Below are 25,647 nucleotides of genomic sequence, written 5' to 3' on the forward strand. Positions count from 1 at the left end.
TGACCCCAGCTAGATACTCATCTAACCTCCTCTTGAAGACCCCCAGGGTAGGGGAGAGCACCACCTCCCTTGGGAGCCCGTTCCAGACCTTGGCCACTCGAACTATGAAGAAGTTCTTCCTAATGTCCAATCTAAATCTGCTCTCTGCTAGCTTGTGGCCATTGTTTCTTGTAACCCCCGGGGGCACCTTGGTGAATAAATCCTCACCAATTCCCTTCTGTGCCCCTGTGATGAACTTATAGGCAGCCACAAGGTCGCCTCTGAACCTTTTCTTGCGGAGGCTGAAGAGGTCCAGTTTCTCTAGTCTCTCCTCATAGGGCTTGGTCTGCAGGCCCTTGACCATACGAGTTGCCCTTCTCTGGACCCTCTCCAGGTTATCCGCATCCTTCTTGAAGTGTGGCGCCCAGAATTGCATGCAGTACTCCAACTGCGGTCTGACCAGTGCCTGATAGAGGGGAAGTATCACCTCCTTGGACCTATTCGTCATTCATCTGCTGATGCACGATAAAGTGCCATTGGCTTTTTTGATGGCTTCGTCACACTGCCGGCTCATGTTCATCTTGGAGTCCACTAGGACTCCAAGATCCCTTTCCACTTCCGTGCCACCCAGCAGGTCATTCCCTAGGCTGTAGGTGTGCTGGACATTTTTCCTCCCTAGGTACAGCACTTTGCATTTCTCCTTGTTGAACTGCATCCTGTTGTTTTCTGCCCACTTGTCCAACCTTTCCAGGTCTGCCTGCAGCTGTTCCCTGCCCTCCGCCGTGTCCACTTCTCCCCATAGCTTTGTGTCATCTGCAAACTTGGACAGAGTACATTTGACTCCCTCGTCCAAGTCACTGATGAAGACATTAAAGAGTATCGGTCCAAGGACCGAGCCCTGCGGGACCCCACTGCCCACACCCTTCCAGGTCGAGACCGACCCATCCACCACGACTCTCTGGGTGCGGCCCTCTGGCCAATTCGCCACCGACCGGACTGTGTAGTCATCCACGTCACAGCCTCTTAACTTGTTCACCAGTATGGGGTGGGATACCATATCGAAGGCCTTCCTGAAGTCTAAGTATACGACATCCACCCCTCCTCCTGTGTCCAGGCGTTTCGTAACCTGGTCATAGAAAGAGACTAGATTGGTCAGGCACGATCTGCCTGCCACAAACCCATGCTGGTTTCCCCTCAGCATAATTTGCCCTGCTAGGCTCTCACAAATGTGAGCCTTGATAATTTTTTCAAAGACTTTACCAAGGATGGAGGTGAGACTGACTGGCCTATAGTTGCCCGGGTCCTCCTTCCTCCCCTTTTTGAAAATGGGGACCACGTTAGCCCTTTTCCAGTCCTCCGGGACTTGGCCCGTGCGCCACGAGCATTCGAATATTCCCGCCAGTGTCTCTGCAATGATGTCGGCCAGTGCCTTCAGCACCCTCGGATGGAGCTCATCCGGGCCTGCCGACTTAAAGGCATCCGGTTCTTCCAAACGACTCTGCACCATCTCAGGGTCTACGCATGGAAGTCTGGCGCCTTGCTGCTGCCTCTCTACAACCCCAGTGAGAGACTTGTCGTGTCCCTCACTTAGGAACACTGAGGCAAAGAACTCGTTGAGGAGTTCAGCCTTGTCCCCCCTGTCTGTCACCAATTGTTTCTGCCCATTTAGCAGGGGTCCTATTCCTCCCTGGGCCTTCCTTTTGCTCCCAATATATCTAAAAAACAATTTCTTGTTGTCTTTTACTTGGGTTGCCATCCTCAGCTCCATGGTAGCTTTGGCCCGCCTAACTGCCTCCCTACAAGCACGAGCAGAGGAGGTATATTCATCTTTAGTGATCTCACCTTGTTTCCACTTTTTATGTGCTCCCCTTTTGGCCCTTAGGCTGCCCTGGATTTCTCTGGTCAGCCATGGAAGCCTCCTGGCCCCTTTCCCTCTTTTGCCTCACTCGGGGATCGTCTTGCTTTGTGCCCGAAGGATCGTTTCCTTAAGGCACAGCCACCCTTCTTGGGCTCCCATCCCTTCAAAACTCCTACTCTGCAGTGCGTCCTTGACTAATCGCCTGAGTTCATTGAGATCAGCTTTCCTAAAGTCTAGCACTTTCACCCTACTAGTTACCCTACCCACTCAACGTCTTATGTTGAATTCTATTATTAGGTGATCACTGTCTCCCAAATGGCTACCGATCTGGAGGTCCCCTATCATGTCATCCCCTGTTGCCAATACATTGTGGTTTGTTTTGTGATTCTGGTTATGCTAGTTAAGTTCACTTGTAAATAACCTTTCCTATTATACTTGTTTTGTAAATAAAGTGTAAGTAGTTAAATCAGTTAAGTGTTAGACCTTCTTGGGACCATGGGCTACTCTGTGGGGAGCAGGGGCCAGCTGGAAAGTAAATTGGTGCTGGCCAGAAGCCCTGCCCCACTCTCACAATACCATCCCTGATATTGGGCAGGGGTGGCAATGAGTGGGCCACCACCTGGGTTACAAATGCAAAAAGGAAGTGCACAGGAAGTGGAAATGTGGATAAATGACTAGTGGGGAGTATAAGAGTATTGCTTAGGCATGCAAGGATGAAATTGGAACAGCCAAAGCACAGCTGGTGTTGCAGCTAGCAAAGGATGTGAAGGGTAACAAGCAGGGTTTCTACAAGTATAAGAGCAGCAAGAGGAGCACCAGGGAAAGTGTGGGTGTGGTAGAGCACCAGTGGGGGCTTGCCTCTTTGGGAAGTTGCAAGCTCTGGGGGAGCTTGTTGGCTGAGCAGCAGGGAACGCCCCCTCTCCCCCCATTTTAAGGGGGAAGGCATGTGTCAGAGCACTCACGGTGGTCTGCCACTTTAAGAACTGGCCAGACAGCAGGCAGGTGCAGCCCAGTCCTTAGTCCTGCTGAGTGGCCAGCTTAAGACTCAGGCCAGCAGGACTGGGGGAAGCAGTTGCTGCCTGACACTGAGGGAAGCAGCATCTCTTGGAGGAGCTGCTGCTCCGAGAACAGCTAGGAGGTAAGGGCAGGAGCTATGGGGGATAGTTTGGAGGCTCCTGGTCCTGGGCAGAACCTAAAACTGCACCCTGCCAAGATGGGCAGCCTGGTGCTCCTGCCTGTGGCGGGGCAGGGCCACTTAAATGCCAGGTTTGATGACCATCCTGGAGAAAGGCAGGTCGGGGCATCTTAATAACCCTTGCCCCACCACTTGGTGAGCTAGAAGATAACATGGGAGAGAGAGTAGTGGGGCCAGGGATGTCAATAGGGGACACCTGAGCCCACTGGGGGTGGAAGACCCTGAAGGGGAGCAGTGAAGGCCAGGTAAGCTTTGAGAAGCACCTGAGCTTGAAAGGGGGGAAGACCCCGTAAGGCAAGCAGTGGAGGCCCTGGTGAGGGGGGTGAGTTGTGGGCCAGGCACGCTGATGAGCAGCACCTGAGTGGGAGGGGGTGTTCAGTCCCAGACCCCAGAGTCCTGGGTGGAGCAGAAAGTGGCAGTTGTGAAGTGCTATGAGTGAGGGGCATGAGCTGGGGCCCTGAGGGCAGGGGCTTGAGTGGAGGCCCTGCTAGCATGGGGGCCTGAGTTAGGTCTATCTAAGCCTTTGAGCACCTGAGGCCACAGGTGGGCCAGAGGCCAACTGGAGGGCGGCAGAGGAGGAGCTGTGAGGAGAACAAGGGGGCGAGCCATCAGCCCCTTGATGGACAGCAGCTGCGGGGAGTTACCTGGCTATGAGACCAGGGGCAGAGTCAGCACAGCATTTTGTGAACCACCTAGTGCTTGCTCAGATGAGGGTAGCAGGAGATGCCCAAAAGGCTGTGTGCTTGCTGGTCGGAGAGTGAAGAGTAGCAAGCCTGAGGACCCTCCGGGTGAGGGCAGGGTGAATGTGGTCCCTGGGAAGGAAGGGGCAGTATGAGAGAGGCCCAGGAAGGGTTGGATGAAAGAGACCAGGTGAGAGCTGGTGGAGAGTGAGAGGCCTCTGTGAGAGAGAGGCAGTATGAGCGTGGCCTTAGCAGCGCAGAGCAAATGAGACTCAATGCTGGGACGAGTTGGGCCCGGCTTCAGGCCAGAGCTTAGCACAGCTGTGAGCAACATCTGCGAGGCTTGGGATGCAGTACAGGGGTGGCACTGTGGCTGGCTGGTTTGCTCCCACATTCACCACAGTGGGTCCTTTGCTAAATGAGTGGGGCAACCTAGTGACAGGGGATGCAGAAAAGGCTGAAGTACTCATGCCTTTTTTCACCTCAGTCTTCACAGGCAATGTCCTCTCCCAGATTGCTGCACCTGATAGCACAGTTTGGGGAGGAAGTGAGTAGCCAACAGTAACAAAAGAGTAAGTTAAGGACTATTTAGAAAAGCTGGATGTGTACAAGTCCATGTAGCCAGACAGGTTGTATCCGAGGGTGCTGAGGGAGTTGGCCAATGTGAGTGATGGCCAGTGGCTCTGCATCTTTGAAAACTCATGGAGCTGGGAGAGGTCATAGATGATTGGAAAAGGGCAAATATAGTACCCATCTTGAAGAAAGGGAGGAAGGAGGATCCAGGGAACTACAGACTGGTCAGCCTCACCTCCGTCCCTAGAAAAGTTATGGAGCAGGTCATTAAGGGCAAATCATGCCTGACCATCCTGATTGCCTTCTATGATGAGGCAATCTATATCTATATTAGGGCTGTGTGAAGCTTTGGGTGCTGATTTGATTTGGAGGAGATTCGGCTCAATTTAGTGGTTGGATCTCTGAATCGAATCAAAGGACTAGTTAAAAGGTTTGAAGCTCTCCAAATCGTTTCAAAAAAAAATTCACAGAGCTTCAGTGATTCGGACAGTTCCTGCTCACTGTAGTAGGGATCTGGACCCAGACTCTGAGCTGGTAAGTAGAGGGTGGGGGAGGGGAGGCTGGAGGAGCAGGGAGGGGACCATGGCGGGGACCCCACCAGGTCCCATCTCCTGCCTGTTCCCCCAGCCCTTTAAAAAAAAGCCCCTACTCACCAGGTGCTGCTGGGCAGGGGGGCCATCCCTGCTGCCCCCCACTGCCCCATGCTACATGGGGGGCTCTGCCATGAGCCCCTCAACCCTCTCCCACTCTCCCAGTCCCCCCATGGCTGCCCCACCCAAGGCCTTTAAGGAAAAAAACAAACAAACCCTGGGCTCACTGGCTGCTGCAACGGCCTTGGGGCTTCTGGGGACTCGTGCAGAGCCCCTGATGCAGTGTGGGGCAGTGGGAATCATGCCCCCACTGGGCAGCAGCCAGTGAGTTTGGGGTTTTTGTTGTTGTTGTTTTGTTTTTTAAAGGGCTGGAGCTGGGGCGGGCAGGGCAGCCATGGAGGGGGGCGTGGGGGGGGCAGCCAAATCTCCGAATCAGATTCGGCCGAATTAATTTGGGACAGTGATTCGAATCACCGTCCCTCAAATTAGCCAAATCCTCAGAGAATATCTGCTGCTTCACATAGGCTTAATCTATATCTACAGTTGTGTTTTATATTAATCAGGGGGAAATATGGATTTTAGGCTACTTTCATTAAGCCAAAAATTGGGGATTTTGTTCTTTTTGGGTTTGTTTGTTGTTTTTTTTTAACATTATTTCCCTCTGTTTGGAACTACTGTGGCCATATCTGGAGTACTGTGTCTTGTTTTGGGCCCCCCAGTACAGAAAGAACATGGACAAATTGGAGCAAGTCCAGTGAAGGGCAGCAAAAATGGTTTGAGGACTGGGGCATGTAATCTCAGGTGAGGCTTAGGGAACTGAGTGTATTTAAGATAGAGAAGGGAAGACTGAGAGGGGATTTAATAATAACCTGCAATGAAGGTGGTTCCAAAGAGGATGGAGCTAGACTGTTCTCGGTGGCAGATGACAGAACAAGGAGCAATGGTCTCAAGTTGCAGCAAAGGAAGTTGAGGTTGTGGCAAGACAGAATGGGTGCTATTGCACTGAACCACCTACCTCACTGTGCCACACACAAAACCATGCTTCAGGAGTTACCCCTGGGGAGCCTATGTCTGCTCGTCCCCCTTCCTGGAGACCTCCTGCAAGCCTGGGGTAATGCTGCCACCACCCAGGCACTGGTCTCAACTAGGACTCTGTGCAGCCCAGGGTGCACGGACCCTGCCAGCCTTGGGGGTTCTTAGCCCACCGTGGTATTTTGGGGTGCTTCTTTTAGCCTGAAGTACTCAAAAGTAGCCTCCTGTACCAGAGGAAAGTAAAAAGCCAAGCCCACCTTAGCTAGCCAAGCAAAGGGAGCTATAAAAGCTTGTCTCTCCCCTCAGAGATTCACAGCTAGGCACACTGTAACAAGTAGCTTTTATTGATCAGAGAGGGAGAGAATGGGGGGTGGGGGTAGAGCAAAGGGATTTGAGAGAGAAAATGCCTTGAGCAAAACAGAATGGGTTCGAGGACCCTTTAATATGCCTCTAAAATTACATAACCCTAATCCACTGGCTAAATCTTGGGTAAATTACTCACTTATATATCCAGAGGGTAAGAGATCTCTGGAGGTTAGAGGCTTCTTTGTGTGTGTTCCCAAAATGACTGCCTCTCTCTCCCCAAAATGCCTGCTGCAGGACAAAGGAAGAGTGAGCTTCCCCTCCCTTGGGAATTTTTACAGCCCAGCCACTTAGGTGATCAGGTTGAGTGAGACTCAGAGGGGTGCGTGCTGGGCTGTCTCAGACCAGAGGTGACGCAGATCAAGGAGGATTTCTTCATAGAGGTTAGATATTAGGAAAAACTTTCTCACTAGGAGGGTAGTAAAACACTGGAACAGGTTAGTCAGAGAGGTTGTGGACTCTATCCTTGGAGGTTTTTAAGACTCGGCTAGATAAAGCCTTGACTGGTATCTAGTTGCAGATAGTCCTGCTTTGAGGGGGTTGGACTAGATGACCTCCTGAGGTCCCTTCTAACTCTAATCTGCTATCACACAGTAAATTAGAACCATAGAATAAGTGGGAGGTAGAGAGTGCTGAAAGAACCAGTGGACAGTAATAGCATTCAAATGGCTTCTACATACCCTCTGTATCTTCAGGTTAATACTCCTATCAGTCCTGAGAAATAAGGGAAATGCTGTGGCCACCTGGAAGGAATTCAGACAGCAGTTTGAGAAATATCTGACAGCCACTGAGGCAAGGAAGCTGAATGTGAAGCAACAGATCATTCTTTTCTTACCATAAGCATTGTCTCCAATGCAAAGGTGGATTAACACATGGGCCTGTGGGGCCCCTGCCAGTTGGGGCACCAGGGTTTCCCCGGGAAACAGAGTTCCCCCTTGCAGGCAGGCAGCATTCTAGCCTGCAAGACACAGGGGCTGCTGCATGCATGTGGCCAGGAAAACAGCCATGCAGTGTGGAGAGCAGCTCCCTGCAGGTAAGTAAGTGGAGGGAAAGGGGCAAGAGGAGGACAGATTGAGGCCCTCATGGTGAGTGAAGGAGCGGGGTAGGGGCAGGGGCTGGGGCTGGGTGCACTGCCCAGTCAAGCCTGTGCATGGGATCCGGGGCCAGGCTGGGAAGGGGGACGGAGCCATGGGCAGTTCATTGAGGGGGCATGGAGGAGGGGGTGACTTGCCGTCATTGTGTGCACCCCCCAGGGGAGGCATGGAGTGGCATGTCTTCTCCCCCCCAAAAAAAATCTGTGCATGGGCCAGATGTGGACTGCTTGCTGTGGGCTCAGAGCTCTCTGCTCTGCTGCCTTTCCCTTGGGAGCCCAACACCAGCCGTTCACCCCTTGTCCACCCAGCAGCAGTGGGGCAGTGAGTTGTCTCCCACTGCCAGGCAGGCAGGGGGCATGTGGCTAGTGCAGGGCTCCTGGGGCCCAGAGACCACCCAGCCCTTGGCAGCTAAGAGGCTCACACCTTCCCCCTCAGCCCTGCTAGGCAGGCTCAGGCAGCTGCCCCTTGGCACTTTACATGTGCTCTGGAGGGTGGGGAGAGCAGTGCTTTAATTAGAACAGCTCTGAGAGAGTCTCTAATTAAAGTGTCGCAGTGTCTCGTATATCAGCGTTCCCATACTTAAAAATGGTGGCACTTTTTGATACATTCATGTTTGTAATAGGGTGTGGGGGCCTCCAATTTTATACTTGCCCAGGGCCCCAATAAATCTTAATCTGCCACTGCTCCAATGCATTCCATGAAGATGGTGATGGTGAAAAAGATAAAAACTTTGTACAAATAAAGGGGAAAAACAGTGATTTATGAAAGATCTATTGAGAATGAGAAAGCAGAATAGAGGAAGGCAGCAGAGGAGTTTGTCAAAACTTAAATCAGTCCTGTGAATATGGAATACTGTTCTGATTATGTCTACTTTTTTTTAAATCATGAAAATCGCATTCAATTTATATGTAGGGTCAATCTCTGATCAGACCCCTAACCATCTTGCCTTTTGTATTTGCTGTATTTTAGTGCATGCAATAAAAATGGCAAAGCAGTTTTGTTTTTTTTTTAAGTTTTAGTTCAGTATTTTCAGTGCACTTAAGTCTTATTGCCCTTTCCTGGTAACTTGATTTTTTCCTGTGAGTTTCTTTGATGGCAGGAACAGTTCAAGGTATTTTATCTGTTTTGCCTTGGTCTTCACAAAAAAAGCTGTAGTCAAATGGTTAACAAAAATAACATAAACAAATGAGGGGAAAGGTTGAGGGGCATGGTAACTAAAGACACCATCAGAGAGCTTTTGATTAATTTGAATTAATTTAAATCAGCAGGGCCTGATGAAATTAATCCACAGGGTTCTGAATGAACTGGCAATAGGATTTCAGAGCCATTGACAAAAATATTTACAAAGTTGTAGGAGATGGGCAAGGTTCCAGAGGACTGGAAAAAAGCCAACATAGCGTCCAAGGGAAAAAGGAGGATGCGTGGAATTATAAACTGGTTAACCTGATGCCAGTATTTGAGAAGTTACTGCAGCAAACCACGAAAACATCAAATTATAAACATTTAGAGGACAAAAGGCTGATTAGGAGCAGTTGGAATGGATTTTTTAAGAGTAAAAAGCATGTTAAATCAACTTTATGTCCTTTGACAAAGTAACTAGTTGGGTGGCTGAAGGAAACATAATGGCTGTAGTATACTTGAACTTTAGCAGGGTGGATTAAAAATTGATGATTTTTTTTTTAATTAAAAAATTTTTAAAATAGAAATCAGATTTTTAAAATTTAAAGCATATTTTTCTTTATTTACTTAAATGATAATTGAGCTTTCCTTTTTTAAAATAAACTAGCTTAAGTGAAATGAAATTGCATTTGAACTTAATACAGCACAGGCTAACATACATTTTAATATAATCTATTAAAATACTTGAAATAAAATAATAAGTTGAATCAATGAGCCTCTACTAAAAACTCTGGAGTTAAAGGCTGATTTTATTTTATATAAAGATGAGGGGGAAAACATAAACTTTTAAGGTCAAGCTTTAAAAATATAGCACAGTACTTCATGTGTTTAGAGCAGGGGTGTCCAACCTTTTCGAATGTGGGGCCAGATCATGAACTTGTTATCACCCAGTGGGCTGGTGAGCCATATTCAAAGGTGTCACAAGAAGTGGTATCATATCAAGAAGTGATGTCACATGACCTTTGACAGCAGTGAAGTTGCAGGGGTTGACATGGTGCTGGTTGACATGGCATGCATGCCCGGGTTGACATGGTGCTGCAGGAGCCGCTTGGCTACAACTGGGTTGACCTGGTGCTGGAGAAGCTGCTGGGCCAGGCCGGGGTTAACCTGGGGCCTGCATGGCCTGCTGGTGCCATGCCCGGGTTGCCATGGTGCTGCAGGACCTGCCTGGGCAGAACTGGGTCGGCACCGGCCAGGAAAAGCAGCATGCAGCTGAAGCCGTCTTTCCATGTGCTGCTGGGGATGGGAGGAGGCTGGCCAGGTCTGCACTGTCCAGCAGAAACGGCGGCAGAGCCATGTGCTGCTCAGGACTGACCGGTGCAGGCTCGTCCGGTCCCAAGCGGCACACGGCTCCCTCGCCACTTCTGTTGGCTGGTGCAGACCTGGCCGGGCTCCTCTCGCCCCCAGCAGCACGTGAGAAGCAGCCCCCTCAGGTTCTTGTGGGCAGCCGGGCACGGAGAGCCGCAGCGCCCAGGGGGAGACTGGCTGGGGGAGCAGGCACCGCCTTGCAGTGGGGCAGGGCAGAGCAGGGCTGGCTTGAAGCGGGCGGGTGAGGAGGCAAGTGTGGGCTGGCAGTGCCAGTGGCTGCTGCTTGGCCTCCTGCACGGGGCCACTCTCCTGGGCCCCGTGGGGGTAAGCAGCTCCCCTCCCCTTGCTGCTGGCTGGGGCCCGTGAGCCAGCCTTGCCCGCCTCGCCACAGCTCCGCATTCCGCTGCAGCTCTGTGCTCTGCAGCGGCATGGCTGCCTCGGGCCAGATAAAATGGCTTGGCGGGTTGCATGGCAGCCCACGGGCCATATGTTGGACAAGCCTGTCTTATAGGCTTGACACTGCAGTGGATGAAGGGTCTATACTTCTGGGTGCAAAATATCAGGCAAAGCATCACAAGGGTTGGAACTTGGCCTCAGCAGAGGCATGACTACTTCAAGATCATCTCTGACCAATGCTTATTCAATCTCCTCTTGAACACCTCTAATGATGGAGATGCCAGAACTTCCCTAGGCAATCTATTCCACCACCTCACTGTTCTAATGATGAAGATTTTTTTCCTGATATCCAATCTAAATGTTCTTTGCAGCATCTTCAAGTCCATGTTCTGCTCTCTACAGTAAGAGTGAAAAGGTGTTCTCTCTCTCCTTTATGGCAGTCCTTCAGATCTATGAAAACTGCTACCATGGTCTCCTCTTAAGCACATTTTTTGTAAACTGAAGCCTATTTCTTCTCTCTCATATTGCTTGCCTTCATTTTTCTTGCCCACCTCTGAACTCTCTCTAGCTTCTCCATACCTTTTAAAATGTGGAGAGCAAAACTGCACACAGTACTTTAGATGAGGCTTAATCAGTGCTGAGCAGGGCCAGATTATGGCATGCTTGGGACCCTAAGCTATGTCAAACTTAAGAACCCCATAACATTACCAAAAAAAGTGTATTATTCTAACAGAAAGCACAATGAAAATAGAAATATTAAAGCTTTATATTTGCATATATACATAGGTAAAGGTGCAATGAAAAACTAATAATCTAACTAAAACATATCTTGCAATAAGCCTATTTGCATTATGAAATAGTTTCAGTTAAAATACTTTGATTTCTTAACTAGCCTATATGAAAACTCTTAATCTACAGCAATGTGAGCAGTTACACAGATCAGCACTTACTAAATGGAAGCAGCAATACAACCTGTACTATGTCTGATTGCACATCTCATAAAATTTAAAACATTTTCTTTCGTGATTTTTTTGGAGAGCAAAGTCATTGATGTCATCAAATGATAAGCTACAAAGTTTATCACTTTCTATGCGCACAATGCTTAGTGCAAACAGCTTTTCTTTCAGTGTTGCTGTTCACGGTTCATTCTTGATCTTTTTCAGCCATGAAAATGACCTTTCTCCTGAGCGGTTTGTTACCATTATCCTAAAAAAGAGCCACAATATTGCTTCTACACTAGGGAAAGCCAACTAAATCTTATCTTGGATGATGACTTGATACAGGTCCTGGTGGCATAACTGTCCTCTTATTTGAATAATTTTGCTTGATATAAGCATGGAAGTGCTTTAATTTCTCTGAGATTTAACATCAACATCGTCAGAATAGTTTTTCATCAGAAGCTCTACACCTTCACACAGCTGCTTTTCCAAGGCATCTAAATCAACCAAAAACTATTTCTTTGTGACGGGCTAGCTGGTAGTGATTTGGCCCAGGGGTTTTGAAAGGGTAAAAGATGATTGGAGGGCTTGGGATTCCCTTTCCTCACCAATCAGGCCCCAGAGACTCACCCTCCATGTCCCTTGATTGGCCCCTCGGGTCACCTGGAGGGGGATAAAAGGGGCAGCACAGCTGGCTCAAGGGAGACCTGCGAGGGAAGGCAAGGAAGGCATTTCAAAGAGCTGGCAAGAGCTGGGCCAGCTGGGCAGGAGCAGTTGCTCTGGAAGAGGCTAAAGGAACAGGACCCGCAGGCAGCACAGCACGGCTGGTAGGAAAGGCTCCCTGCTGGACTCCAGGATCCCCAGCAAGAGGCTGGGGCAGCACGGCATGTAGTTAGCCAGAGAGGCTCCTTGCTGGGCTCCAGAATCCCCAGCAAGAGGCTGCAGCCAGCAGGAGAGGTTCCCTGTCTGGCTCCAGCAGAAAGCTGTGCAGTGACCCAAGAAGCTCCCAACTCCGGTTCCAGTTTCTCCAGCAAGAGGCAGGGCAGATTGATGTGAGGCAGGGGCTTCCAGAAGGTCAGAAGACCCGGCACCCTGGAACAGGCCCAGCAGTGGTGGCTGTGGGGTAGAGTTTCTGCCTACTATGTGGGAGGTCTGAATTCAAGTCCTGGCTGGGTCAAGTAGGGGTGAGTGAAGCAGCAGAGGAGAAACACTTGTTGGAGTGGAGGGGGTCACTGTGTTTTCCCCCTCCAGGTACCTATGTTCTATATCTCTTGTTGTTTGGTGTTTTGTATTTTGTGCATTTTATATTTTGTTAATCAGTATTGTTTATTGTGTTGTTTGTGTTTTATATTTTCTTAAACCTGTCTTTGGTTAACTAGATGAATATGTCTACAAATGTGAATGCCTAACCTTTATTGAATCCCATCCCCTTGGGGTATTGTAGGATCCCCTGTACCTCCTGGTTTATATATGTTATATTCCTACTGCTGTTCCCCTTATTAAAAGGTGTATGGTTAAGTCCCCATTGGTAATCTGGCTCTGCTCTATAGGGAAGGAGGGTCCCTACACCTCCCACAGCGCTCATGTACCTGCTCTGATCCCTTCAATTGGAGAGGGGGTACATCTTGGAGTACCACTCGGGTTACATCTTTTATTTATTTATTTATTTATTTTTTGCAAAATTTTTGTATATGACTGCTCTTTTCTTCAAGTGGGTTTCAAGTGCATCTATCATAGGAATAAAGGATTTCACTTGAAACTTGTCTCTTGGAGAAAGCACTTCATGAGCATTAGATGCATCACCATCATTGACTTTTTTTCTCATTCTTTTCCTTTTATTCACACACTTATAGTCTATATCAGGCAGATTTTCTTTTGCTTTGAGTTCAATTTCATCAAAACTTTCTTGGGTTTCTTTCAAGAAGTGAGAGTGATGTATAAAGCTTTGCACATGTACTAAGGGCTATCTGTGTATCCTGTAGGGCCTTGCTGGTTTCCTGGAACTGATAGAACTTTGGAATCATTTGTTAGAACAGGAACACACTCTAATTCCTTCATTTTCTCTTGAAGAATGCCAGCTTCTCTCCTTGTATCACCTCTTTCACTGTCATCAGTATGAACATGAGCAAGAGCATCAGTAATTGAATTGCACCTCTCAGCTATGGCTGAAGTAGCCTTTGCATGTGCTTCCCACTAGGGCTGTGTGAAGCTTCGGGTGCTGATTTGATTCAGAGGAGATTCGGCCAGTTTCGGTGGCCGAATCTCCAAATCTGAATTGAATCATGGGACCAATAAAAATGTCTGAATCGATTCGAAGCTCTCTGAATCAATTCGGAAAAGATTTGGAGAGCTTCAGCAATTCCGGCAGTCCCCACCTGTTGTAGCAGGGAGCTGGAGCTGGACTTGGAGCTGGTAAGTAGGGAGCAGGGGAGGGGTGGGGTTGGTGGAGGGAGAAGAGGACCATGGGAGGGACCCTTACCAGGCCCCATCTCCTGCCTTCTCCCTCAGCTTCCTTGATCGCTCCCTGATCCACACCGACTCTCCCAGCCCCCCACCTCATGGCTGCCCCGCCTGGCCCCAGCTCCCGGTGCTTTAAAAAAAAAACCCTATTCACTGGCTGCTGCCTGGCAGAGAGCAATTCCTGCTGCCCCCCACTGGCCCATGCTGTGTGGGGGGGCTCTGTCACAAGCCCTGTACCCTGCTCCCCCATGGTTGCCCTGCCCGGCTCGGCTCCAGCCCTTTAAGAAAAAAAACAAACCTGAAAACCCCCCCGGACTCGCCAGTTCCTGTAGCAGCCTCGGGACTTCAGGGGGCTAATGCAGAGCCCCCACATGGCATGGGGCAGTAGGGATTGCCCCCCCCCCACCAGGCAGGAACTGGTGAGTCCAGGGTTTTTCAGCTTTTTTTTTTTTTTTTTTTCTTTCTTTCCCTTAAAGGCTGGAGCTGGGTCAGGTGGAGCAGCCATGGTGAGGCTGGTACGGCGGTGGGGGGGCGGGGAGCAGTGGAGGGCAGCAGGGATCGCCCCCTGCCTGGCAGCACCTGGTGAGTTAGGCCGTTTTGTTTCAAAGTGCTGGAAGCTAGGGTGGGTGGGGCAGTCATTGCCAGGGCTGGGAGAGCGAGCAGGGGATGAGCCTATCTGATTCAGAGATTCGGCAGTAGCTGAATCTCCGAATCAGATTTGGCCGAATCAGCTAGGGACAGTGATTCAAATCACTGTCCCCCGAAATGGCTGAATCCGAAGTGAATATTAGCTACTTCACACAGGCCTACTTCCCACCTAGTGTCAGAGAGATGTTTTGGCACTGTGGAATCGGGACCCAAAAATGATTTGAGTACTGCCCAGTGTTCTATAGAGGCAGAGAAGAATGTGTACATTTGTTGCACAACAGCAAAAAAAATTACTGCCTCTAGGCAGCAATCAACTGCAGCTTGGCCAACAAGATTCAGTGAATGTGCAGCACTTGGAATATATATGTATAACATACTTATTTTTCTCTAGAAGTTTTTGCTGCATGCCATTATACCTTCCTGCCATGTTGGCTGTATTATCATATACCTGTCCTCTGCACTTACTGAAGTCAATCTTGCAGTCATTGCCTAGATAATCCAGCACCATGTTGGCTATACTTTCACCACTATGATTTTCTAATTGAAGGAAAGTTAGAAAGTGTTCAATGGGAAAACCATTATCGGGTGACACATTTTACAATAACAGTCAGTTGATCAAAATGTGAAGGATCTGGTGTAGAGTCAACAGACAAACTGAAGTAGCCTGAAATATTTTCTCAAGTCATCCAAAATAGGTCCTCTTACTTTTTTCACCATAAGCTGGGTGAGGTCTAAAGCAATATGTGATGAAAAGTATGAAGGCTTCCCAGATCCACTGCTTCCATAATGTTTTATATGGTTAGCAAGGAATGGATCAAACTTAGCAATCAGTTCTATCAAGCCAAGAAAGTTCCCGTCATGTGGCAAGCCAAACTTTCCATTGCCTCCCCTAAAAGCAAATCCATGTTCCACTAGCGTGCACACAACTGCAATAACACATTCGAGTATACACCTCCAGTACTCTTGCTCCTTTTTCATCTGTTCCTCCAGGTGTGAATCCAAGGTTAACCCATATTGCCTCATCAAATATGTAAGCAAAGTTGCTCTATGATCCTCAGAGTTCTCATGATTTTGAATTCCAACAGGGTTTTGGCAGTCATTAAACCCATCACTAGCCAGTGCTATTGATGATGTTGAGAAGAGCTTTCAGACAAAACAGTAAACGCAGCTGGTTGTTGGAGAGTATATTAGCCACTCCTGATTTTTTATTTTTCACCATTAACTTTTGTTGAATGAAGTAGACCATTTGAACAATATCTAATTTGGTTTTTGAATGACCGCTTCAATTTCTCAAATGGGCCATTCCCATGTTGACACTGTGAGAGAACTTTGTGTATCCAGAATGAAATATCATCCCCAGTCAGGACACCCCAGAGACCACGATCATTGGACTTTGTCAGCTGGGATTTCAGGCTCTGTAACATTCTCAGGTGTAGTAGTAACATTCACATCTGTATAATCTATCCTAGTAGAAGAGGTGGATGCCTGTGGTTGCTGTGGTCCTCGCTGACTCTCTTGAGTATGAGATCCCTCCTTTTATTACAGTGAAATAATTGTCAACTTTTGGTAATTGTTTTAGCTGCCCTTCAATCAGCTGCTTCTTTTTTCTCTTCTGGCATCCGCTTTCAAAAGTCCTCTTCATTTTTAACAACTGATTATTTAGAACTTGAAACTTTGTACTACAGTATAACCTCAAGAATCTGGATATCAAATATCCAGCATTCTCAAAAATCTGGCACTTCCCCTGCCACTTTGGGACCAGCTGCCGCTCCTTCCTGCCAACCCGGAAGTGGTGGGGGAAGCTTGCATGTGGCTGCTGTCACCACCATTAAGCACCCTGTGCCACTGCTCTGTGTGTGGCTGGTGCTCCAGGATAGGCTGCCACTACCCCCCACCCCTTCCCAGTTCCGCGACTGGCTGCAGTGCCAGTTTCAAAAAATAGCATTTTCAAATTTCCAGTACGTGCTCAGTCCCAAGCATGCCAGATTTGTGAGGTTTTTGGTTTTGGATTTTTTTGTATTTAGAGGCCACTCAATGTGAGGACCTAAGCTGTAGCTTACATAGCTTGTGCCTAAATCTGACACTGGTGCTGAGTAAAGAGGCACCGCCTCTTCCTATATCTTATACCTAATGCTCCTACTCATGCAGCCCAAAATTGCATTCATCTTTTTGTGTAGCAGAATCACACTGTAGTCTCATATTGAGTTTATAATCCACCAAGACTTCAAGATCCTTCTCCATAGTGCTGCCATCCAGCTAATCACTGGCCAATTTTGTATTTGTGTTTTTGATTATTCCTGCCAAGTTGTAGCATTGTATTTGTCAACATTGATTTTTTTCATTCTGTTTAGTTACTGTCCAGCTTTCCCCTTAGTCAGGATTCTTTTGAATTATGCTCCTGTCCTCCAGTGTGTTTGCGATCCCTCTCAGTTTTGTCTCATCTGTAACGTTGCTCAGGAAGCTCTTTATGCCAGTATCCAAAACATTAATAAACACGTTGAACAGCACTGGGCCCAGGACAGACCCTTGTGGTGAGAGAGAATGTTTGCTAAGAGAATAAAACTCAAGTTTCTCATGTGTCAGTCGCAGTCTTAATAATTTCAGGCTTGTGACAGACTGCAAACTACTTGTACCATGATTAAATAGTAAATATTTAGTCAAAAATTATTCATGCTTTGGATGAAAATTTAAAGCTATTGCAAATGTGGTATCTGGGCAGTCCATAATAAATGGCTGACACCTTATAAGGAATCCTGTTGTTCATCCACACTTTTCCAAAAGCTCAGAGTAATATAAAAGCACAGATTGCTTGCATGGCCTGGTAGCCTTGTTCCTAGATACTGGAAGTTACCAAAATAGCCCTTTTATGTTGCAAAGTTTACCCATGCTTTATCAACTTGGGTATGTGCCACTGGAATGTTTAGGGGGCAGAAACTTCCTCTTCCTCTCTAATCAGTGAATATTAAGTGCCAGATATAGTGGCTCATCCTTAATGGCCAAGAGACAACTGGATAATGCCTTTCTTGTGTGCTAGTGGTTAGAAAACTTTGTTTGGAAAGTTGTTGTCTTGATCCTTTTCTAGATGACGAGGCATAGAACCTGCCCTAAACACTCACCTATTTGTCTAAAAAGTGGGAGAGCTGTCCTCTTCCTGTGCTAGCTGTCCAGCTACAGTTTTGGTACTTATGCTCACCTGTGTACAGTACATACATATGGAGCCATGTATATGCCCAGTCAGTATACAGCCTACTGCACATATGTAGTAGCTATATATATATGCTTGCACACCCACAATCTATGTGGTATAGGATTAAAAGCAACTGCGTGTACATGCCAAAGTGGCAGTTATGTAGGTGGGGAAATGCCGTTGGGTTGCATAAGTTGAAACAGGAATCTGCCCTTAGAATTTAAGACCAGAAGAGGCTATTGGATCACGTAGTGTGAGCTGTATATCTCAGGTCATTATATTTCACTGTAATAGCCTATTCCAAGTCTACAGATTTAAGTGGACCAAATGTTTCAGCTTTCAGAAAACTAAATTTTATGGTGCAGCTAAAGAGCAGAAGCGGGCAAAATGCCTTCAACATCCAGGTGACATGATGGCTGGGAAGTGATGAAGTATAATATGCACTAACACCACACTCACTGCAACGCCAGCATCCAGGTGGCCGGTCTGCAGGTGAGTTGGTTGGCACCATGCAGCCAAAAGAGGAATTGCTGGTTGGTCTAGTTGTAAAAGGGGCCCAGGAGCTAAGCTGGGTGAGAGAGAGAAAGGAGCACCATCAGTGGAGCTGGATGCTTCCCCCACTGCTGGAAAGGAGCCAGTGTGTCCCTGCAGAGGGAGCACACTTGGAGAAGCAGCGCCTTCCTGTCCTGCTGCTGGAGCATCCAGGGAGGACCTGGGCATGCAGCTAACTGCTTGCAGGAAGCCAGAGGCTCTCCCCAGGGCATAGTGCCCCGGAACGTCCGAAGACGCCCAAATTACCTGGCCAGCACTGGGAAACAATCCAGGTAACACTCGGAAGTGGCAGTTGATAGGCCAAAACACCCACAGCAACCCCCCCCCCCCCCCCAGAGGAGCGCACAGGTCAGCTCGGGCTGGGAGAGGGCAGCCCGATGGACACTGCCAGGACCCAAAGAGGGGAGGACCTGCACAGGAACTGCCCATCTCAGTTATCCCGATTGAGCAGCTGTGAACCCAAAGCTTCCAGGTGGGGAGTTGCCGGAGCCATGAGTATGTCACGTAGGCATGGAGAAATGCTTTGTGGGACACTACAACACATGACCAGGTGGTAGCCAGCCCAAAGTACAGGCTCAACATGGAGGCACCCTTGATGTGAGACCATGTGGGATCAGGGTGCACCCTGCCTCAAGCCCCAAGTGCTGAAGGGAAGTTCTAAGTGCAGTGGACATCATTGTCTTGCCCACTGCGTCTTTCAAGCTGTTTTGGCTAAAGTATTGTTCCGTTAGTATTTTGTTAGTCTAAGAGGCCACAGCCATAGTCCTGCAGGCAGTTGCAAGACCTGGCCTTAGCATAGGAGGAAACAGCACCATCGTCACACCAAGATACCATCGAGGCTGATCTATAACACATGAGTGGAAAGGGGTGGGGTGTAGGGGAGAAGAAGCCCCACAGAAGAAGTGCCAGTAGAGTCACCCGGGGTCCTGGGGAGACCACCAAACAACACCTCCAGGTAAAACCCTATACAACATCAAATCATGGCAGGTGCGTAGACCCCGGTGTGGTATAACCAAAATGTCAGGGCATGCCATCAGTGGTGCAACAGTTGTGAGCCTGCCACACTGCCTGTGTGATCCCCATGGGTACACCATGCAACATAGCTCAGAAGAGGCTGAAACAACAATGACTTCTGTCAATTTGGCCTGGTGATTGGATGAGCAAGACACTGTATCAGGTACCTGAGGCTTCAGAACACCAGCTCTTGTCTCATCTCTGATGCTCAGAGGCAAATATTGAGGAAAACGCATGCAGACATGGAAACTAAATTCTAAATCAAAGATGAAAAATTCTCCTTGCCTTTACATTCTACTGGCTAATTCCTTGAAACACAGGATATCATTATAGTCATTTCCTTAGTATAAAGTGGGGGTGGTTAATTATTTTGGCTGGAGAGCTGCTTCATGAGTTTTGGTGAGCTGTTGAGGGCTGCATGCAAACTGCTAAGACCCAACCCTTGACGGGTGCCCTGCCCCGGTCACCATTTAGGAACCTGAAGTCCTACCCCCTAATCCCTGACCTTTATCATTGGAAGTCGCTCCCCTTGAGCCAGAAGTACATCTTTTGGAGAATGGGTGTTGAACTGGAACCCCCCACCCTGTCACGTGGTCCATGACATAAGAGGGCACTACCACCAAACCTTGCCCTGCTTGCCTCCATGTTAGTCCCAGAATCCCCTGCCCCATCACATGGCCCCTGATGTCAGAAGGTTCATCCTTTGACTGGGAAACACTGCTTCTCCACAGGGCCTGCCCTCATTAAGCATGGCTTGAACATCAGGCCCCAGAAGTTCTGCCCTCTAGGACACGAGACACAAGCATGACCTATCAGGTAGCAATAGGTGTTGACCCCTTTAACAACTTGCCTATACCTCAGGCCCCAGAAGTTCTGCTTTTGAGACCAGCATTTCTCAACCTGTGGGTTGTGACCCAAAATTGGGTCACAAAAATATATGAAAGGGTCATGAACCAACTTTAAAAATGGATTCTCCTTTAAAGGAGAAAAATGTAGGAAACTGTGGGTCCTTCCCTTGCAGGCTGACAGAGTTCTAGTCTGCAAGGCTCCCTGTGGCCCCGCCTCCTACACCTTTCCCCTGTGCCCACCCCACACACCCACCCCCTGCCCCATACTGGGGAGCTGTGGCCTGGGAACGGGGCAGCTGGTACAGAGTGAGGGGCACTGGGTAGGGCCTGGCTATTCATGTTTACAAATGGATCCTGGTGCAAAAAAGGTTGAGAACCACTGCTCTAGACCATGAGGCACAAGCATGGCCTATCAGGTAGAAAGGGGTTTTGATCCCTCTAACAACCTGCCCCATTATCCTCAACCAATCGATGTGGGTGTTGGACCTCCCTGAGAAGGGCACCAAACTAATCAAGTCAGGGCTGCACACAAAATCTTTCAGAAGAAATCATTTTAATAAAGTATAGATAAAAAACTTACTTGCCTGCTCCCACCCAGGACAACCAGGACCGACCCTGTGCTTCCGCCCTCACTTGCCCCACTCACTTCCACCCTCCCCATGCTCCTGTCTGCAACTGATCTGTGCTAATGTCTGCAACCTGCCCCACTCTCCTGTCTGTAACCTGCCTCACTCCTGTTTGCACCCTGCCCTGCGCTTCTGTGCAGTAATAACATGGGTGTAAATGGCAGAGCACCACAAGTGCAAATCGCCGTAAGTTGAGGACTGCCTGTACAGTGACAGACTGAAAGAGCTTAATCTGTTGACTTAATCAGAAAGAAGACTGAGAGGTGACTTGATTGAAGTGTTGTAAATATCTTCAGAAGGAGAAAATGCCAGGTACTGAGGCCTCTTTAATTTAGCAGAGAAGGCAGAAAATGAACCAGATCCTGGAAGGTGAAGCTAGACAATTTTAAATTAGAAAGCAGGAATATATACTTTTTTTTTTTAGTAAGGGTGTTTAACTACTAGAAGAGACTCCTATGGGAAATCGCAATCTCTTGATGGCTTCAAATCCAGATTGCCTTTCTGGAAGATGTGCTTTAGCAAAATACAAATTAGGGTGCATTATGGGAGAAACAGATTAAACTGTTATGTCTCTTGTTATATAAAAAGTAGATGACTTAATGGTTCCATCTGACCTTAAACCAATGTAAATCACTAATATCTTCATACAAGGAAATAAATCTAAGTGGACTATTGATCAACATCTATCAAAGCCACAGGACGCATCTACACATGCATATTAAGGTGAAGCAATGAACTCTGGTGCATATTGTGCTGGAGTTTATAGCTCCTGAGCACCGTGTTTACGTGTGTGCCTGGTACTGCAGTACATTGAACCAGGTCAGAGCAGCCGCAGCTGGCACAGGGCCCAGGGGGTCAGCCTACCAGCCTGGGGCTGTTCCAGTCTGGCTCAGTGTGCTGCGGAGGAGCTAGCTGAAGTGTGAGGGTACTTCAGTGTGGGCCTAGCATCTACATGTGCATTGCTGTGTACAAAAATACTCTGCAGCAGAATAGTACTTGTATTTACAAATACTAACCTGCTGTGGAGTTTATTTGTTTCCTGTGGCCTAATAGAGCTGCATGTGTAGATGCTGAGATGCTTACTGTGTAGCTAATAAGGTACCTCCACAGTAAATATCTTGTGTAGATGCACCCACAAATAAGTTATTTTACTGAAGATGGTTTACATGCTACATTTACAGTTTAGAAAGTTTTTGACAGATTGTTATGAAAAACTTTCATAAAAACTGTTTATCAAGTGAGCAGTTCCTTTAAAGTCAATGGGACAAACCACAGGAGTCAGCATTACCTGCCAGAGTATGAATTTTCAAAACTGAGCTCCAAAGTAGTATTCTTTCAATTTCTTTTAATTAAAGCATTAATTAAGTCATTATTTTAAAAATGTTAATCATCATTACTCTGATTAGAAATACGCACTTTAATAGTTTATCCAAAGAGAAGAGATTTTTATGAGAGTTTGGAAGCACATCATATTGGAAATTCTTTTTTTAATTAAAAAAATATTGCTTTATTTTATAACTGGGTGATACTTGGCAAATGTTCTACTAATTTCACATTTTTAATGCACTGTAACCATTTTTCAAATTACATTGTTCCTTGTTTCTTTTGATTATCATTTCTAGATTGGGCTATATCTTTAATATGTGTATACATTGTTTAGCACAAATGGACTTCCATTGTAATACATGTGATTAATAATGGCTAATGAGTTTACTGCTATGTTTGAAAAAACAAAAACATATTCCTAAATTAATCTCAGTCATAGTTTGTCCTTCAAACTTGCAGAAAAAAAATACTGTCAAAGTCATTGGCTGCAGGCTTCCTCCAGTATCTACTGAAGTTATTGATGGTGGGATTTTCAAAAGCACCAGGCACCTCTCATTGAAAACCATTTAAATTAGTGATAGTTCGGTATCTAACCATCTGGCCAGTTTTGTAAATATTACCACAGGAATCTTCCTTGGGCACTGTATATCGTGCTACATGTTTGTAGCTAGTTATTAATATTAAATATGATTAGCTCATATCCAAATTGCACATGCTAGTCAAATACTCCTGATGTCTGGAAATGACATTTTCCTTCTGACTGGGGAGGGAGCATAGTCTTCAATGAAATAATCAGTTTATTGATAGACAGTGCTTCCAGGCTGACTTCAGCAGGTGTATGTTTTTAAGTAAATTGAGTTTAATTATGTATTTAGATGGCCCAGCTCACATGTATGTGGCTATGAACAAAAACATCTGGGGTGACTTCATTTAGTTTCCCCATTTTTCTGTGTGCTATTTAATTTAGTTTCCATTTGATGTAGGTTGTGAAGGAAGCCTAGCATCCATGATAGCATGAAAGGCAGTTTAACAGGGGAAGATTTGCCAGGCCTCAGGATGACCTGCCTACTTGCTCTGTTTCCTAGTGTCTTTCCGTTTTGGAGACTGAGCTGAAGAGTGTTCCTACTGGCTTGCCTCCTGTTTCTGTTGTGATTCTCTCCTGCTGCCTGACTCGCCATGGGAGGATGCTTCTCCAAGCCAAAACCAGGTGACTGCTTTTCAGTACTGCACTACTTGTCACATGCTGGCCTGAACAGCTGCAAATTAAACTAGGTCGGGCATGCTGAGGTTCTCCGTGTGGAGGCTGCTTCAGAGAATGTTAATTCTTTGCTCCTACAGGGAGGATTACAGATTGGTTAATCTTCCTAAACATTCCATTGCACTTTCACTCACATACCAAGAATTATGTAAAGGCCTCAAGGGGGTGGAGGTTTGTGGTGCAGTAACAAGCTGGAGCCTAAGTGAACAAGGGCAGGGAAAAACTTCAATGGGGAGATAGTTACAGCATGGGGCAGGGTGAGAATCCAGCCCTGTGTTAGTATGATCTAAAAAAGAAGTTCAAAATGTATAGGTAAATTTCCCCTTCCTTTTGCCTGCCCTGAATATTTCACTTTTCATGTGAAGAGTCCCCTTGTGCCCCACAGAATTACCATGAAATTTGCTCTGTCCTACCTTAACATGACTATTATGGTGTCCTCTACCCCTTAACCTTTCCTTGGTTCTCACAGAGCTGCTGTACTCTTACTTCAGTCTGCTTCCAGAACTGTCCTGCTTTTGTGCTTCATCTATAGGACACTGTAGTACACTCTCTACGTGTACCCTTGCTCCTTACTCTTTATGCTTTATGCAGAAGTAACAGGTCCATTAATAATGAGGATTAAAAATTGCTTTGGTGGAATAGTAGGACAACTTAATAAGTGCTGTTGTAACCCCTGCTTGAGAATTGCTTACACTTTCCATGGCCTCACCAGTTACTGACCAATCTTGAATTTTCACCTGTTGGAAAATTGTAGGTTGTATATATATCTATATAACCTGGATTTTTTTCTCAAGCCCGCTCAGTCCTGATGTAGTGCTGAAATGGTGTAGATATCGGTCATTGACCATCTCCTTCAACAGCTGGATGCAGTAAGTGGGCCCATGCTGACTACATTCACTCAATCTGGCAGCAGCCTTTAAACATTGTTGACCATCCTTTGGCCATTTTTGGCAAGTTGCTAAAGACTTCCCAAGATAAATTCTGGACATTTCTTCTTTATCTTTATGCTTTCCTTGTGTGGCATCTTAACCCTTCCATTCAGTGTATACATATGGTTGCCAAAGGATTTAGTTTTACTTGAGGGGCTTGAAATGAAGAAGATGCATTTTCTTTTGCCAAGTCCTAATATGGGAGTCTGCTTTCCTAATGTCAGAATGAGACAAGGGCTGGCCCTAGGGTAAATTCTGGAGTTCAAAACAGATAAGAGAAAAGTGAAACTGGTTACTCCAAAGCAGCCTTTGATAGAAGTGGTAGGGGCTATGCCCCAGTTTTCTTTTGTTTCCTACCCATCTTCTGCCAATACACATCAGAGCCATCCAGTACACTCTCTGGACTTTTAAAGAAGTGCTGAGTTGTAAAGCCTTGACACATACAATAAGAACACAAAATGCCACATTTGGGTTAGACTACAGGTTCATCTACTCCAGTATTCTGTATTTCACAGGGTGCATCTACACATGCAGTTAACGTGCCTGAACATTACTCCGCATTAGCTTTGGCTGTCTATACGTGTGCCCTGTCAGGCGCAGAAATGAGCCCAAGCGGAGCTGTTAGGTCCAGAGCTGCTCCTGCCCTGCTCTGCCACCCTGGAACAGCCAGAGGGAGTGCCAGGCTCCGATTACAGCTGCCTGGGTGCCATCCTCATGCTCGCAGGGTGCATGGGGGTAGCCTCAGGCTGGCAGGGGGCTCCAGGGGCAGCCTCAGGCTGGCAGGAGACATTCTCCTGGGAGCTAGTGGCCAGTGTGCCATGGATGCTCCTCGCCTTTCTCCCAGCAGTGGTGGCCAGGTCACTATGTCCATGAGGCACTCACTGACCACTTCCTTCTCCAGTCACCACAGTAGGGTGCCTGGGTGGCCACCCATGAACCCCAGGCCCACAGTGCTACCCCAAGAGCATGTACACTGTGAACAGTTTGTAAGAAACACCAAACTTTATTTTCCTCCACCACACAACCCCCCCCACAGCAACAGACTTCCTCCCACTCCCCAAAACAACAGACCCCCTCCTTTCCTCCCTCCCCAACAGCACCCCTGCTCCCTCCCAACAGTGCACCCTCCCTGACCCCAATGTCCACCATAAATAAAGTACCCTCTTGCATGTGAAACTTTGCAGTGGTGCACTGCCAACTCTTGGGGGGTGGGGCATGGGGTGCAGGCACCTGTGGCACAGATCCTAGGAAGAGGCGCCTGGCACCCCAGCCTCTGGCCACACCACCATGAATGCAGACATTGCAGTGAGCCTGGCAGGCCCAGGGGTGAGGGTGGACACTGTCCAACCTGCTCAGTCCACTCCCCCTCCTCCTCCATGGGACCATGGACAGCAGGGCCTGTGTATGGAGCTGGTCCGGCTGTGGCCACCTCTTGCTCAGGGGCTACATGGCAGTGGTGTGAGTGGCAGGCAGCAGCCCAGGCAGGGGGCCAGGCCACTGGGGGCCAGGCTCAGGATGCTCTGGCAGCACTGCGCCTCCTCCCAAGCCCACTGAGAAGCCTGGTGCTGAGCTGTGGGTGGCTGCCAAGGAGCAGGCAGAGCTGGGGCTAGGGGC

The 25,647-nt window shown here is 47.7% G+C and overlaps 1 protein-coding gene across 1 annotated transcript in view; it reads left to right on the forward strand.

The window, feature by feature from the left end:
- Window positions 1-25,647, forward strand: part of AIFM3 (apoptosis inducing factor mitochondria associated 3) — a 280,485-nt gene that overhangs the window by 25,895 nt on the left and 228,943 nt on the right. The window contains exon 2 of the mRNA XM_059713630.1: window positions 22,932-23,053. Within this exon, the coding sequence (XP_059569613.1) occupies window positions 23,023-23,053 (31 nt within the window). The 5' untranslated portion in view covers window positions 22,932-23,022. The remainder of the gene's footprint in view (window positions 1-22,931; window positions 23,054-25,647) is intronic.

Source organism: Alligator mississippiensis, chromosome 10, assembly GCF_030867095.1.
Source record: "Alligator mississippiensis isolate rAllMis1 chromosome 10, rAllMis1, whole genome shotgun sequence".
Lineage (NCBI taxonomy): Eukaryota > Metazoa > Chordata > Crocodylia > Alligatoridae > Alligator > Alligator mississippiensis.